The sequence below is a fragment of the Saccostrea echinata genome, unplaced genomic scaffold, assembly GCF_033153115.1.
Source record: "Saccostrea echinata isolate AGI-Se365-2 ecotype Australia unplaced genomic scaffold, CSIRO_AGI_Sech_v1 ptg000046l, whole genome shotgun sequence".
NCBI lineage: Eukaryota > Metazoa > Mollusca > Bivalvia > Ostreida > Ostreidae > Saccostrea > Saccostrea echinata.
Window position 1 is genome coordinate 3,286,527 of NW_026889795.1, and position 17,654 is coordinate 3,304,180.

Consider the following 17,654-nt stretch of genomic DNA (forward strand, 5'->3'; position numbering starts at 1 on the left):
AAAGGGGTATCTTGACCTTATTTTAGAGTCATTTCTCAAAAATGAATGTCTTTATGTAATGCTAAAATAATTTCGAAATTGTGGCATGAAGCAGTGTCTGTTGAGAAATAAAATAGCAACAAAACATTGGAACAAAATCTCAGGTGTTTTTCATTTAATATTGTAACAATTTTTTTATATGATTATATATTTAAAAACTAAACATATATTAGGCATTTCTCTTTAAGTCACAAAAGTATATTATATCGAATGCAACATTAGATGGGTGCTCAGAAGATAGATATCTTCAATGCTTTTTATGTTTTTCTTTCAATCTTCATTTTTGTGGGAATAAAATGTGAATCCTTCATAGGTCCTCAAGTGTACATGTAATCTGGGATCGGTCGCATGTTGTCCACCAAACAGGTTTTGCAAATCAACTCCTTTTACTTTTTCTTTGGATTTAGGCTGACTGGTACTGAAATGATTAATATTAAATATTCAGTCAGTAAGTATGTTATGAAAAAAAAAATAAAACAATAAAAAAAACAACACGGATAATATATATACATAACACTTGGATAATAACTGGTCACCTACCGATAAGTATAAATGGATTTATTTTGGACAAAGTTTCAAGCTTTAAGAGAATAAATAGAGTAAATGATGTTATATTAGTCGAAATTTGGAGGGAAACAATTTAAAAAAAGGGAGAGGCTCATAACTCAGCAATAACCACAACGTAGTAAAATTTGAATGCATCATTAGGTATGTAATTCAGTACATGCAAGCTTGTTTTGACAATGAAATGTTCAATATGTTAGAAATTATCTAGATATGTATGCTTAGGTAAACTTTCAAATTTATATACACTGAAAGATTAGAACAAACTTAACATAGAAATTAAGCAATATAAATTAAGCATTTGTTCAAACTTGAACATTTCTGCATACGTTTTAAAGAGGAATATTTCAGCATGTTAAATGTTTATATGTTTTAAGTATATTTCAAACATATTGAACAGATATAACAAAAATAAAACCCATATTGCTCGTTTTAATTCTCACCAATATTTCCCCTTGAATCGGTTTATAGATATATAGACAACTTTTAAAAAAAATAATCAAGAAAATGTAGAAAATAGTTATCAATGTTATTTACCTGTTTCTTGAAAGAATGAATACTAATATGGTGATTATTATAAGCGAAAGTACCACACCTCCACCAATAAACGGACCCTTGAATTTATCCAGTGATTGTAAAACGCTATCTGAAGTCGTTGTCAAAGTGGGTTTTGTAGTTGATAATGTTTGGCTGTGTTCTGATGTTGGTAATATCGATGTTTGGCTTTGTTCTGATGTTGGTAATATCGATGTTTGGCTTTCTTCTGATGTTGGCAATATCGATGTTTGGCTTTCTTCTGATGTTGGCAGTATAAATTCTGTTGTGGTATCATCCATCACAATTGACGTCTCTTTGTGATCTGCTGATCATGTCATTGTCATGAAAGATTCTCTCGATTATTTTAAGGTATGTCACTCGTCAGCTTTTAAGAAAAGTTCAGTCAGGACCTCTAACTTCAAAACTATTTATTACAACTCAATTTTTAAAGCACATTTGAATTAAACAATGCAAATTATACAACATCCATTTTAAAAACTGATCACAAATTCATAAAGAAACAAGATTTATGAGGGACTATTTCTTGTGGCGTAAGGATATTTAGGAAAAAATTCTTCAAATCTACGGTACTCATTTGTTGAATTTAATATCTTGGAATTTTAACCCCATATATTTTTACTCAGAGAATATTTTCCGTTATTATATGCTATGAATATTAAATATAGGTTTCAATTTATATTTTTAGAACAATTTTTACACATTAACTCAACAGACTTTGCCAAGAAATGAAGGTATATTAAAGAAGTCAAGATAAAATTTACACTGCCTTTTGACTGAAAATTGCATATTTTTACCAAAATCTCAAAATTAACATCACTGACCCCAACTTTTTCTTTCATTATTTTAAACTACACGATATCCCCAACCGATCAGCACTAAAGTCATAAAAAGTTTGATACAAGAAAATATTTTATTGCCTACTTAGATTTTTTATACCCAAAATATGATATTTTTAAGTGCAAAAAGGTCACACAATATTTTGCATGATTTTGTTCAATGATAAATATTATTCAAAGTATTTTACGTAAAATAAGATTATATTTATTGCCATGATTACATCTGATAAAATATTATAAAGATTAAAGTGATTAACCTAAGAGTTACAATTCAAGTGCAAAAAGGTCAAGTTTATTGTTGTTCAGTAAGATGATCACTGACCCCCAATGTTCTTTGCAATTTTGAGTCATGCTATATGAGTACTTATCTAAAATATACTTTTCAAAAAATCCTTGATATAACTTATTTCACGAGTGACATACCTTAAGATATTCGTTGTATAAATATCATGTTAAAAATAGAATATCGATTAACATATATGCATTCAAAGTGGAATTAGAAAATTATTCAAATCGAAATCACAATATAAAAGTATATCTATGTAGTCTACTATAAGACATGTTCTGTTGATACTTAAAAATCAATTTAGTTGGGATTGACTTGCACATCTGAACAGAAGCATGTAATGAATAAACATTTGTAAAGAGAAAAGTAAGGTGTACATAACAGTATCAAAAATTAAAGTGCCTTTTGGGTTCTCTTAACAAAGTTTACAATGTGTGTATAGTATCTAATCACATACATGTACACTGTACAATTGTATATTCTCACATAAAACTTTGATTCCCTATTTAATCACACCATACCCCCCCCCCAGGAAAGGGGAGGGGCATGATCTAAACAATTTAGAATCTACACTACCCCAGGAAGCTTTCACATAAGTTTCATATTTTCTGATCCAGTGGGTCTTGAGATTAATTCAAAGATTTTCTTCAATTCCTTTCTTACCATCTATTATATATATATATATGGGTTTTTTTTTAGTAAAAGGTGGATGGTAGAGCATCATTTTTATATAGGAAGTCATGAGATGATGGTACTTAATTAGAATCATTCAGAGACTTAAGACCTGAAGGTTGTAACAATTTAGTATCAAACAGTAAATTAAGACCTTCAGAAAGTTAAATAATGTAATAATTTAGTCCAATCAGTTACTTAAGACCTCTAGGAAGTCAAAAGATGTAATAATTATGTGTCAGTAAGTAACTAAAGACCTCTTGGAAGTCGATGTTGTAATTATTTAGTATTAGTAAGTGACTAAAGACCTCTAGAAAGTCAGATGATGTAATAATGTTGTATTAGTACTGACTAAAGACCTCTAGAAAGTCAGATGTTGTATAATAATTTAGTATTAGTAAGTTACTAAAGACCTCTAGAAAATCAAATGATCCTCTAGGAAGTCAGATGATGAAATAATTTAGCATCAGTTAGTGACTAAAGACCTCTAGAAAGTCAGATGATGTAATAATTTAGTATTAGTAACTGACTAAAGACCTCTAGAAAGTCAGATGTTGTAATAATTTAGTATTTGTAAGGACTAAAGACCTCTAGAAAATCAAATGATCCTCTAGGAAGTCAGATGAAAATAATTTAGCATCAGTTAGTGACTAAAGACCACTAGGGCGTCAGATGATGAAAAAGTTTAGTACCCATTAGTGACTTAGACGTCTAGAAAGTCAGATGATGTAATGATTTAGTATCAATTAGTGACTACAGACCTACCCACAGGTGCCACATATGCCAAGAATCCTTTTTTGTTCTCCCTGTCGTCACTGGTAAATCTGATCGTCAAGTAGGTATCAGAGGAAGTATATGTGTCTGTGGGAATGGTATCACCACACACTTTAGCAATCAATGGTGAACTGGTAGAACTTCCTGATATCATGGAAAAAGGAATTCATAATTAGATAGACTGCTTACTTTCATTTCTACTAAAGGAGGGTTGATTCAAAGATAATGAATGAATGAACAGTTTATAAATTGCTAAATTTTGATATAAAAAGATCCTGTAGTTCCTTTTTGAAATATCTATGTAGTTTCGGAGACAGGCAATCTGTTGGAATATATAGTATGGCTACTAATTGTGCTCATTTATAAGCCAACCCGTTTCTATATTCATATGAAACAGAATTTATTCAAAATCTTCTACTCGGAAGGCGTAAATTCTTGCTCTTCAACTCGATATTTAGATTTAACAACAACGTTTTATGAATTAAGGATAATTACTTTCATTCATATTTCTACTCGATATATCCCAGTGAACTCGACATAAAAGACACCACAGAGCCTTCTTTATATGTTTCATACATGTATTTTAATATTTTTGTTTCATACATGTATTTTAATATTTTACTGACAATACAGGATAAGGGCCAACTACATGTAATAACTAAACTGTATAAAAATGAGTTGACTTCAGCTTTTCAATCGTCAACTTTCCTTATTAATGCAGAAATATTTAGTTCTCACCTGTATATGCTGTTTATGTCTCATATCTTATTCGATAATCAAAAGCATGATCTGAGTACAATTAATTTTAAACCAAGAGGCTACTGACGAATAATTTGATGCTACAGGGATTTCAAACTCGTTTAACCTAAGAATTTTATAAATTCTATGGTCATTAAGCTGACCTTCTTAGCAAATACAACCTATCATTGAGTCATATTTTAAATGACAAACATGTAATATATTCCAATTGTTCGGCCATTGCTTTTATACAAAATTATACTGCGGATTACTCCGCGGATCTGATCAATATCTAGGGTGTGATTAGTCGACAGGGGGTGCTTACTCTTCCTAGGACCACTTCTGGAATTTCCAGAGATCATTGTCAGGAAATGTCTGAAACAATTAGTCTACTTGTTAAATTTTTTTGTTTAAGTAGACTGGACAGTGCTCAGTAAGCTTTGATGTCATGTAGAAAACAAAACTGATTAATTTTAGCTGTTAAAGACAAGATGCCTGTTAACCCTCTATCATAACAATAAATAGTACAAAAACAAAACACACAATAAAAGAAATAATGCAACCCCCCCCCCCCCCGTGTGCTCCGTGTCATGATCGAGCGAACGGAAAAATCCGTAGGTAATTCAGGGTGAAAATATTGGCCTTACCATTTGTATGGAAAACGTCAGTCAACATTCGACTTCACGATAGATTGTATTTGGTAACAAGGTCATTGTATCGAGCATAGAATTTGCAAAATATTGACTTTAAGCCAGATTATATCTATTTTTAAAACATGCAATTATAATTTTTTTGTATACCACTCTCCTAGCTTTCATCTGTTCATATGGGAAACGAAACCTAAATGTTTTCCATTGACTGGACTGCAACTTATAGTCTGGACCATAGTAAAAAAATCACTTTTTGTCAGTAGTGATAACCCACTCAAGAAACTCATCACGACTTTCCCAATATCTAACGAGAATCTTTGCCAATTTATTACATTTTAAAAGGTGAAATACTAGAATTTATGTATTACAAAAGTGATACTTTTTCACAGTGTGAGAAAGAATCCTTGTGATATTTTGTCACAGAATATCAAAAGTGCGGCAAAACTCCGGATTCTCCTTCCCTTCTCGAAGAGTGTTGTACAAAAGACTCCTGGTCTATTATAAGAGAGAGTATATTAAGAATCCTGACAGAGACTAAAACTGCCGAAGTTTCTCCAAATATTAAGTTGTTGAAATCAATGTTTATAAAGTTTTCAATCTCACAATCGCTAAGCTATGAAGTCTCAACAGATAAACTATGATGTTACAGACTATGATACTATATTAAGAAGAGAATATCATAGAAAATGTAATAAACAGAAAACGCAATGTTTTGGTAGTTGAATATGAAATTTATTTCACTTTACTTACAGGACTTCGCACTCGTGAAAATGTCAAAACATCATGTCCCACTAGTGAAGTAAATTCCATACCCAACTGCAGAACGTTGAATATCCTCTATATCTCACATTAGCACACACTGGTCTCTCTTACGTCTTGGTATCCATTTGGCATTCAACTTTTCAATTTTCTATTCAATTTTATTTTTAGTATTTTGCAATATGTTTAATAGACGTAATTATACGTCCACAATCTTGAAGAATAATTAATTCGACTCCAAATAAACAACCTGCTTGAAAAAAATTACACGACAGTCTTTTAAATCAACCCCAGTATATTATAGAATATTTGCTTCATATAGATTAAATACTAATGTGTGACAACATTGGTACAATTTAATGCTCTAGAGATATCCAAACAATTATCTTCCTACAAGTAGATATACAACTTCCAACTAGCAAGAATAAATATTATGTGAACATACCGATATTTTATAGATAAAGTCAATTTTTATTTTTAGCTAAAAAATCATCTTAACATGTTAAAAATATTTCTGAGTTTTAAAAACATAATGAAACTATGATCATGATTTAGCATCGTTAAAAATAACTCAAGTACTTTCTGCCATTCGTAGAAATATTTTTGCTTCATCTGATTTTTGTTTTGTTATTCTTAGATTGACTGATATTTTTTTTTTTAATCTTCATGCAAAAGTCTTGTATAAATTGTTACCGTTAAAAATTTCTATGAAGTCGTAGCAAACACCATTTACTTTCTCTACACGAAGATAAATGAACTCTAACTTGACGTATCCACCAGTATAGGTGTATGTATAAGTGCAATTGTGATTCCTGAAAAAAAAAACATACATGTATAGGAAAAAGATCAGATATAGGGCAGAAAGAGGGAATATATAATTTTACCTCTTCAAAACAAGAACGTAAACAGTGGTGAGGAATTATTAAACTCCTTAATGTGACTATACCAAGACTGCCTCATAGCGTAGTAATATATAAGAACTGGAGTGGGCACAAGGACCACTCCAGAGAAAGATTAATTTCAACATGATGTAACTATTTTTGAAGAGCAAAAATAAGAATTTATATGATAATAATAAAGACAAAACTGCTTACACTATCCCACATTATACTCTGACTCCCTATACTCCAAATCATACAACCTGCTTTTCAAGATTTTGCTTATTATCTCTTCTTTGAAAAGGTTAATTAAAAAAAAGCATTACATACAGAATTGTAATAAAACGTCAAGCAACATATTATTTTAACATTTTTTGTTTCAAACATTTATTTATCTTACAAATGATATACATGTAAGTGGAGATCTAATCATGTAACATTTATTCATATTTATAATAGTATGTTTTTTTCATATCTTATATTTCATTCTTGTAGCAAACTTTCAAAACAAACTAGGAAACTAGACGGATGAAGATCGAGAAGGATTAAACTTCAAATATCTAGTGAAAGTGCTGCATGTTGCAAAACATCAAATGAAGAAAAATACTTCAAAACATTAATAATGAAATATTTTAACACTAAAGAACCCCAAATGTTTCATTATACTCACAGTGGATAGCTCGCGGGAAAATTCGCAGAGGTCAATGTCATTTGTTCTGTGAGTGCAATGTTGTGAACTGCTCCCGAGATTGAACAATTTGCTGGAAAATGTAAAATTCTTAAAAATACATCAAAGAATAACCTTGTATTCAATAACTGAATTATCAATACCAATTTGCTTTGTGAATGTTGTGGGTCCTTCGGGTGAGACCTTAAACACCGAGGTCCAGTGTCATGGTAGGCGTTGGCACAATAAAGAACCCTCACTGCTCAATGGCCTTAGTGCCGAGTACAGGTCTAAATGTGAAGCCCTTCAACAGTATATGGTGACGTCTCTATATGAGTGAAATATTCTCGAACGGGAAGCAAAACAACATACAATCAATCAATCAATCTTTATGAATATTTGCGCAAACACAATTCTGAACTAAAAATTCCCTTACATTCATCCTTTCCCACTACTACGGTAAACGTAAACCCAGTTTCATACGAGTTATCTGTTCTGTCTGACAGAAAATCCACAAAGAGGCTATTTCCGGTCGTCGTTTCCGGTGGTTTGGTGGATCCGCAAGAGGACAGGGAGGAGCAACAAACTGAGGTACCAAAGGTGGCGGCACTGGTAGATGAGCCTATAGTTATTAAAAAAAACATGTATAGAAATATATTTATAAAAAATATTTCATTTATATTAAGAAAAAGATTTTTCAAAATGTTCTCATCAGATAATTCAATGACATTTTTTTTTTTTTTTTGGTTTAAAAATTTAAATGCATTTTTGATTCAATCCGACCCTCATAAAGGAGACTTTTATCTACCGTGTTGGCTAGAAAATATTGGTAAAAAAATAATTTTTTTCAACAGCCCTATGTATTTTTCATATTTTTCTTAATTGTAGAGAATGTCAAACCATTTCTGTCTTACTGGATTCTTTTCTGCTACAAAATACTTCAATGATAAATCAGACTAAAAGAGAGAGTTTATTAATGAATAAGTCTCATGCTTGGTTAGTTAGATACTTTGAATCATTGTAAATCAAAAGTAAGTATAGTGAGGTAGAAATATTTACTTGTGAATGATAGAAATATTTACTTGTGAATGTTGAGCATTTTAATGAGATAGATACAATTATAGACAATCCCTGTAGATGTAAAACACGAGTAATCCAGAAGATCGAAATATAAAGAGGTTTGCGTATTGTATAATATTGAAAAAAACTAACCATCATAAAACTTCAGAGTATCTCCACAATCGACATAAATGCTGGTTACTTCAAATATCAGTCTTGCTTCTGCGTCAGATATGTTAAATAACCATTTACAACCTGTAATGCTGGTAATGATTGAAAGAAAACTGTAGAAGTGGAATACTTCGTGATGGTTTTAATTTCACTATGTTCACGATTAAAGAATTTTCCGCAAACATTAAGCCACCGTGAATATTTTCGACATATCAATGTAGTATTCATATATGAAATATATGTACTTTCCATACCTTAAAAAATATTATTTAAAATATACGTACAAGAATTAACCATTGATAATCATTTGAAAACGCCAGTATAATAACAATGGCCGTTTAAAATTAGTTTCTTTAAATAAAATAATATAGCTCATCATAACTGTCTTTGTTTTAGGGAATATTTTTTTTTAAAAAGATAAATATCTAATAACGAAAAAATTAAGTGTTCGCAAAACTAAAACCACTGGAAATGTTCCAGATAAGAAAATCCTGAAATATTGAACATGTGATATTAAAGACGTTTATAGCATATTTTGTTTATCACATTATTATTGATTCATTTGAGGCCCTATAGTATACTTATATAATGCTGTATGAAATATATGGAGATAACGAACAGTATTTAAGCTCAAAAGTCCATTAAACAATACAAAATAGGAGCAGAGAAAACACGGACCTCCAAAACATCAGAGGTGGGATCAGGTGCCATGGAGGAGTGAGCATCCCCTGCCGACCGGTCACACCCGCCGTGTGCTCCTTGTAATGATCGGGAAATAACGGAAAAATCCGTCGACAATTCAGTGTGTAAATAATGGTCTAACAATAAGTATGAAAAGTATCAGTCAGCATTTGACTCAATGATAAATTGTATTTGCTGGCAAGGTCATTGTATCGACCATAGAACTTACGAACTGATGACTTTAAACGTATATATTTGGTCATTAAAGTATATTTACTCGTATATTTACATAAATACACATGGAGGTTGAGTTCTTTTGACCCTCTAATAAAAGAGACACCGCTCCTTGGGATAAAAAAACTATTTCAATTCCGCTTTAGAAATGTGAAGTAAAAAGGCCATTTTTGTCAAATTTTGTCCCTCAGTGCATGCTGAAATTCTATGTATTTTAATTACCAAATATTTTTCTTTTCGAAATTTATATGGGGCTTTTGAAACGAAATTTTATATAAGTGACCGGCCGGAGGAGTGTTGAACCTTAATTTATTACAAAGGACTTGGGCGAACAAAGTGTATGAATGTTACGGGATTCAAGTGTTTAAAAAGCAAATGAAATAAGTATTTAGAGCACATTAATTAATATTTAAAGGCATGGAAATTATGACATCAAAAATTTCAGCGGAAAATTCTTTCTGCAAATATTCTATGGTTAAAAAAATGCAGTTTTCTTCGGTTTTGAATCCGGGCGTTAAAAATGTTGAATTATATCAGTTTTTTCTTCTTCGAAACAGTAGACCACAAAAATCATAACAGGTTGTTTCATTTGCATCTTTTTGATATGACCTATGAATAAGTTTGTTTAAATATTTCTCGGAAAACATTTTATCACTAAGGTACCACCATACGAGGCTGACTGCATTTGTAGAAATTTAATATAAGTATACATTAATGCTTATTTATTAAAATATGCCAGAAAGTTTTTCTAATGAATGATTATTTTTTTTTTATTTTTCTACTTTCCTTATACTTATAGGAATACTACACTGTATATGTCAGTTATTCCATACGCAAGAGCATGTTCTGAGTACGATCAATTTTAAGCTAAGGCAGGCTACATGTACTGAAAAAATATGTTGATGTTACATGGATTTCAACCACCTCATTTAAAGTCACTATTCCGATAATTCTATGGTCGTTATGATGTCCTTGTTTGCAAATACAACTAATCATTTGATCGTAGGCACCTGATCCCACCTCTGAAATTCCAGAGTTTTGGACCCTGTTAAAAAATCTGTATTGTTTAAAAGATAAGACCCAATGGTACTTTGTATTTCATGTTCAATACTAATTGCTAGGCCATTGTTCTTAATGTACGAAATTTGACTACATATTATTCCGTCTACTTGATAAATAAACATAGCTCATGACTGGTGTGATAGGTCACCAGGGGAATCTTACCCCTCCTAGGCTTGACACCACCTCTGAAAATTCAAGGGTGAAAGGGTTCCATGTTTTATTGCTTGCTCACAAATTTTATTATTTATTTAAAAGATTTTGGAGATGGAAAGCCATTCGTTATCTTCATCATTTTTATTTTATTTAGACGAGCCATGGGCATTTTTCTTCTCTTATTTGGCCATCTTCTTCAATGTACAAAAGATAAACACTTTAATCCCCCCTCCCATTTTTAACTTACATGTACTTCTCATAGAGAAATTTAATAAATATGTTTAAATCCAATTTGTTATTTAGATATAATTCAGTTGTCTTTTTTACTTACGTTGGATACTTGCTGGATGCAGGATACTTGAAAGTTTCTATCGACTGGTTTAATGTGATGGAATTTACTGATGAGCCACATGATAGTGACGTCACTGGAAGCAAAATTTAGGTAGTTCAAATACATGTACATACTATTCCTGATATACTTATAAATAGATTACCAAGGCAGCCATATTATATAGAAACACTTTTATTTTGAAACGACAATTGCGGCTACTTAACCGAAATATTTTGATATTGATTATATTTGTCAAGCCTGATTTTATGTAACATTATGAATATATGTTTTTGCCAAAACTATTTTTGCTTTAGAATTACGCAAAATCAATTCAAAAGGTGTGTGTTTACCTATATGGGGTCAGTGCATAAGCTTTAATGTGTCATTTTCTTTGAAAACTAGACCTAGAAGACAGTTTTGTCGGTGATGCTTTCACTCTACTTCGATTTATGAAGCATTTAATAAAAAAAAATACATAAGGTGAAAGGTAAGCTGTTCAGAGTATTTGTTAAAACAGACTTGTGTATTGCATAAAGTACTAGTACATGCAGCTATAGTTTGTAATGTTGTATTTGAGCAGGAGGAGAGGGGATATAAAATGATAATATTACTGTAGTATTACATTTGGCAGAAAGATGCAAGGATGCCAAAATAGGCATGGTTATATTATGGGTTAAACTTACATTTTTGTGTCGCCTGCAGAGCAGAGCGGCACTAAGGCGTTTACCTGGCGTCTGTCTTTCTGTCTGTCCGTCTGTCATACCCTATATCCCAAGAACTGTAAGAATTATGGATTTGATATTTTGCACATATAATGCTTGGCACTATGGCTTTTGTAAATTACCATGGTTACCCACATCGTGACCTATGACCTTGACCTTTGACCTTTTTTTCAAAATAGTTCACAGTGCGGATATAAATCACATTTTTGACATTTAAGAGGTAAATCTGTGCTATTTAGCATGTGCTCTGTTTGTCATAAAAGAATATGAAAAATACCAGCATTACAGTTCACTTGACCTTGATCTTTGACCTACTTTGCAAAAAAATATCTCGGGCTGTTTAATTTAACTAATGAATTTTGAATTTTGAAAGGCAGGTTTTAGATAATTAACATTTATACATGTTTATGAGGTCATGATAGTGTACTTTAAAAGAGTATGATATTCAGTTATCACCCAAACTTATATTTAAATACTATGAAAATACATAGGGATCGGTATTCCACAATGGACCGTGTGGACTGAGAATTGCAGTAAAGACAGACTGAAATGTTTTTTGGATGATTATTGGAAACACGTTAAGCTCATAAAAAATACTTTGAAACTGTATGATTTTCAGTTACCACACAAACATTTGTTTAAATACCATGAAAATACATCGGAATCGGTATTCAACAATGGATCGTGTAGACTGACAATTGCAGTAAAGACAGACTGAAATCTCTTTTGGAGCATTGTTGGAAACACGTATTAATGAAATGACAAATACTTATTTCTAATACATGTAATTTCAATTGAATTATTCATTTGAGGGTTATGGGACCATATTTTCTTTGATTGTCAGATTCTATCGCAGTCTTGTTTTATCCATGGATGTATTTTTCTTTGCAGGCAAATGCATGAACTATCAGTCTATCATATTTTTAATAAATAAAAAGCTGACCACTCTTAGATTTATTTACACCGTTAATGAAGCTACAAAGCAGGCGACACATGCGTTCCTTGGAACACTCTTGTTGTTTAATGAATTATAGTGGTGTAACTAGCAAAAAATAGACTGTATTCAAAATAGGCAAGGGGTCTGGGGGCTGCCTTATTTAAAGATGTATATCTAGAGGAGGTGAAGAGAGAAAAAACTTACCGCATTCAAGAGGAAGAAAATAGGAAATTAATATAGCTACTTGTAAATTTCTCTCATGTTGATTTGCCATAGGACATTTAAACTCAAAATACTGTCGTGGTAGTTGTTGAAAAATTTTCTCTTATCTGAAAGGAATAAAATATATATTAAGTTCTTATTTTTATCTCTCAATGCTTTTTCTTCCATATGTTGTGTTAGAAAATGATTTTTTGTGTCGCCTGCAGAGCAGAGCGGCACTAAGGGATCACTTTACCCGGCGTCTGTCTGTCTGTCCGTCTGTCACACCTTGTATCTCAAGAACTGTAAGAGATATGGACTTGATATTTTACACATATATTGCTAGGAAATATTGGCTTTTGTGAAATGCCATGGTTACCGACATCGCGACCCTTGACTGTGACATTTGACCTAGTTTAGAAAAAAATGAATAGTGCCAATATACAACATATTTTGACAATCAAGAGGTAAGTCTATGCTATTTAGCATGTGCACTGATTGTCATAAAACATCATGAAAAAGACCAATGTTCCAATCCACTTGACCTTGACATTTAACCTACTTTGCCAAAAATACCCTGGACAGTTTAATCTAACTGAGGTCATTTGAATGTTGAAAGGCGGGATGTTGATAATTAGCATTTATACATGTTTATGAGCTCATGATACTGTACTTTGAAACTGTATGATATTCAGTTACCAACAAACTGATATTTAGATACCATGAAAATACATCGGGATCGGTATCCCACAATGGATCGTGTAGACTGACAATTGGAGTAAAGACTTCGAAACATGTATTTAATGTAAAATGATTAAATTATTTATAATAAATTCAATTTAATTATTCATTTTACTGTTGGAAATCATATTTTCTTTGATTGTCAGATTCTATCGCAGTCTTATACTATGCTTGGATGTTTTGTTCTGCATGGACTATCATGCTAGCAGTAAATAAATAGCGAACTACAGTTAGATTTATTTACATCTTTAATGCATCTACAAAGTCTAGGGCGACACATGCGTTCCTCCGAACACTCTAGTTATCCAACAAGTTGTGTAATTTATAGTCATTGGCGAAGGGCCATGGAATAAAAAAGACAGACAAAGCAGCCAAAATTTTTCATGAACACATAAAAATAATGCTGCTTTTGTATAGATACTGTGAGATTAATGTGTTTACCTTTCTAGGTTTATATTTAAGGCGGGGTTATGTCCTTTTTTATCAATGAAATATATGAAAATAACGAACAGTATTCAAATCAAAAATCCATTAAACAATACAATTCAGGAGGAGAGCAAACACGGACCACAAAAACATCAGATGGTGGGATCAGGTGCCCTGAAGGAGTGAGCATCCCCTGCCGACCGGTCACACCCGCCACGTGCTCTCTGTCATGATTGGGATATAAAGGAAAAAAAATTCGTCGACAGTTCAGTGTGTAAATAATGGTCTAACAATTAGTATGAAAAACGTCAGTCAGCATTTGACTTAATAATAGATTGTATATGCCGAAAAGGTCATTGTATCGACCATAGAACTTACGAAATTGTGACTTTAAACGAGACTGCTGATATTCTTTTTTCACCAACTTGTTTGTCAATAACCTACCTCGTTTTAAAAATTGGTCATACGTAGAGCATGTTCTTGCACATCGAACCAACTGAGAGATATAAACACCATGTGCAGGTTATAAGGGTACATTGCTGCATAAGTAAGAAAATTTTTCGATTGAAATGTTAAGGGCATCACGTTTATCATAAAGCATTGTTGTTAGATTACCATTAACGTCTTTTTCTAGTAAAATATCCAAATATGAAACAGGTGTGTCAGACTCTGTGGTATCTTTTATTTGAAGCTCATCGGGAAATATCGTATCTACATTAGAATGGAAATAAACATTGTTAATTGACAATACGTCGTCGATATATTTAAATGTCGAGTTGAAGGCTACAGCAAGTGTTTTCTTCTTTTCATTTATAAGATTTTGAACAAATTCTGTTTCATATGAGTGCAAAAATCGGTCTGCCAATAACGGGGCGCAATTGGTACCCATGGCAATTTTAAAAAATTGTTGAAAGACATGGTGTCTCCAAAACCACATAGATATTGTCAATTAGAAACTCAAGCATCTTTTCAATATCAACTTCAGAGTACTTGTGTGTAGAGTGTACAATCAGAAAAGTATTTAACAAGATAAATTTGCAAATGACTAATAATAAGTTAAGTAAATTTACGAGTTCCATTTTTATTAAAAAAAAGCAGCTGTTAATGATGTCAAAAAGCCTGGACCTTAATTTATCGCGGGGAATGGTTCTATATGGAGTTGAAAAGTCGTTATTTTTGATGTTTTTGATTTTGGTAAATTTTGTGATTTCAAATTTTCCAGAAGTTTCTTGGAATTTTTAAGCATCCACGTCTGATTTACACCTCTTTTCAAATATATTGCTGCTCAGTACTCCTGAGGTTTCTCCTTTACTACTGTTAATACTTTGATGAGGAGTAATGAAAGAGGCTAGGTAAAACATTTACTGGAGCCCGCTCTGCATCTTTGTAGGGATTTTTATGAAGTTTCAGAATTCAATATAGACATGGTAATTCAAATTCATTTTGGTTGTTGGAAATTTTAAAAGTATTCAAAACAGACATATGACTTTGAAGAATTTCCTTCTTAGAAAGGGAGCTATGGGTATAAGTTGGATTACCATTTGTAGAATGAAATCCCAATTCCTCTAAAATACAATTTAGATAATGAGCCTTACAAAGACAATGTTATTACCTGCTTTGTCAGCAGGAACCAGTACATACTGATCGTGTAATCTATCTAATTTTTTTTTTCACTTCTGAATTATTGAACACAGAAGGCTAGTTGGTTTTCATTTTGCCCCTCATTTGCTTAATGCAAGATTTTAACATACGTATGATACATTTAGTCCATTCTTATACAATGTGTCAAGGTCTGCTTTTTCATGTCTGGCCCATCGCCTGGAGTAATCTTCGACAGGATCCATAATATTTTTGAAATTATGACTCCAGTTCCTAAATTTTGGCCTTTTTTAAAATTATTGATTTAAGGTCGTCATTATTAACTATATTTACGTCACCAGTAATAACGTTTCCAGCAGGACGACTATAGTTCTAGGTTGAAGAAGAACATAAACACGAAGGAGGATTATGTTTCAGATACTCGATATCTAGGCTCTGTAAAGTTTTCTTGTAATTTAAAAGTTTGGAAGCAATGGTCGATGTATATTTGTAGGAAATACAAGGGGTAGTCTTTATCTTGAAAGATGGTGGAATACAAGGCTGGACCCTTTTACGAAAAAAAAATATTACTCATATTAACCGCGTCAATTCCTTTATTGGCATATTGGAGTTTGAGCAAAAACGGGGCTTTTTTAGCTGCATTTTCTTCTGTAAAACGTGGCGATTTAAAAAGACTATAATTTGCAATATCCATTACCACAGATCTGAGCCTGTATTCTGGTATCAAGGAATCAAAAAATGGATTTTCCTTGACGTTTTCAAGTAGACTATTTTAAAGTTTTAAAGGGACAGAGTAAAGTTTGGTGCGAATGTGATGAAGACCTCACTTTTGATTTACATAAGGTAGTAATGAACCAAAAGAGACATCGTGTATTAAAGGTTTATTGTAAGACTGATGCCCATGACTACGCTTACGTCTCAATGTATGGTTAAAAAGTCCCATCACATTTACATTGTTACACTGTGGACTGGAAAGATTCTAAACACTATCGACATTGTCATTGCATCCATAAGAAAAGGTCGTACCTAGTTTTCTTATCCAATGTTCTTCTCCTTTTCTACGAAATGGTGTACGTAGTGATGGACTGTATGTATGATGGTAAATCTTTTCTAGAATTCTAACTTTCATTGACAAAAGAGAATGATCAGGTATATTAAAATGCTTGTATAAAAGCTTTTGGCCCCGATTATTAATTTAAAATCCATGCCCTGATATTCTTTTATTAAGTGAACCCTTGGTTTCACCAACATAAGTCAACAAAGATTACATTCTATTCCGTGGATAACGTTAGCAGATTTGAAGTTCAGATTTTCCCAAGTAACTCTGTCCAGTAAGATTACTAGTAAAAGAAGTGTTTGTTATCAAAATGTCACAAGTTTTACAGTTTTTCGCAGAACATTTTGAAATAGAAGAAATGAGATAGGAAAAGGAATCTTCAAATAGATCTCTAATAGAAACTTTACATTCTTTCAATTTTTTGTATGAACTATTGGTTTTATATCAAAACTAGGAATATGAAGACTGCACATATGACATATATTTAATAATCCTAGGATTATCCGAGGGGCACCGAATGAACTCTTTGAGTCCATGTCCCTAATAGACTCAAAAGAGTGACGCCTTTTTATACTGGGCGACGATATTCTTTTTTTCTTAACAAATGCAGAAAAAATTGTTTTGAAAAAAAAAATAAAATAACCCATTGAGGGGTAGGATTTTCAATTTAGAAATCACTGAAACAGTTTTGTCATAATCATAAGCATACAAGTTACTTACTAGAATTTCTCACATATTCCCTTAATTCATTTGCTATCCTTTTTGCAATAATTCAGGCTTGTTATAATTTTCTTCCCACTATCTACTCTGAAATCGTTTTCCTTGACTAATTTTAGAATTTGTGGAAAATGGAACATGT

General features: G+C 32.0%; 1 protein-coding gene across 1 annotated transcript; it reads right to left on the reverse strand.

Annotated features, from left to right (window-relative positions):
- Positions 1–217: 217 nt before the first annotated feature.
- LOC133201947 (tolloid-like protein 1) lies at positions 218–10,251 on the reverse strand. Its single transcript, XM_061337735.1, has 8 exons — positions 10,238–10,251; positions 8,634–8,743; positions 7,858–8,043; positions 7,425–7,515; positions 6,570–6,688; positions 3,721–3,873; positions 1,141–1,462; positions 218–457 (listed from the first exon to the last, which is right to left on the reverse strand). Exons 1-8 carry the CDS (start codon positions 10,249–10,251, stop codon positions 310–312), a joined length of 1,143 nt encoding a protein of 380 aa, XP_061193719.1. The 3' UTR covers positions 218–309.
- Between the last annotated feature and the right edge of the window lie 7,403 nt (positions 10,252–17,654).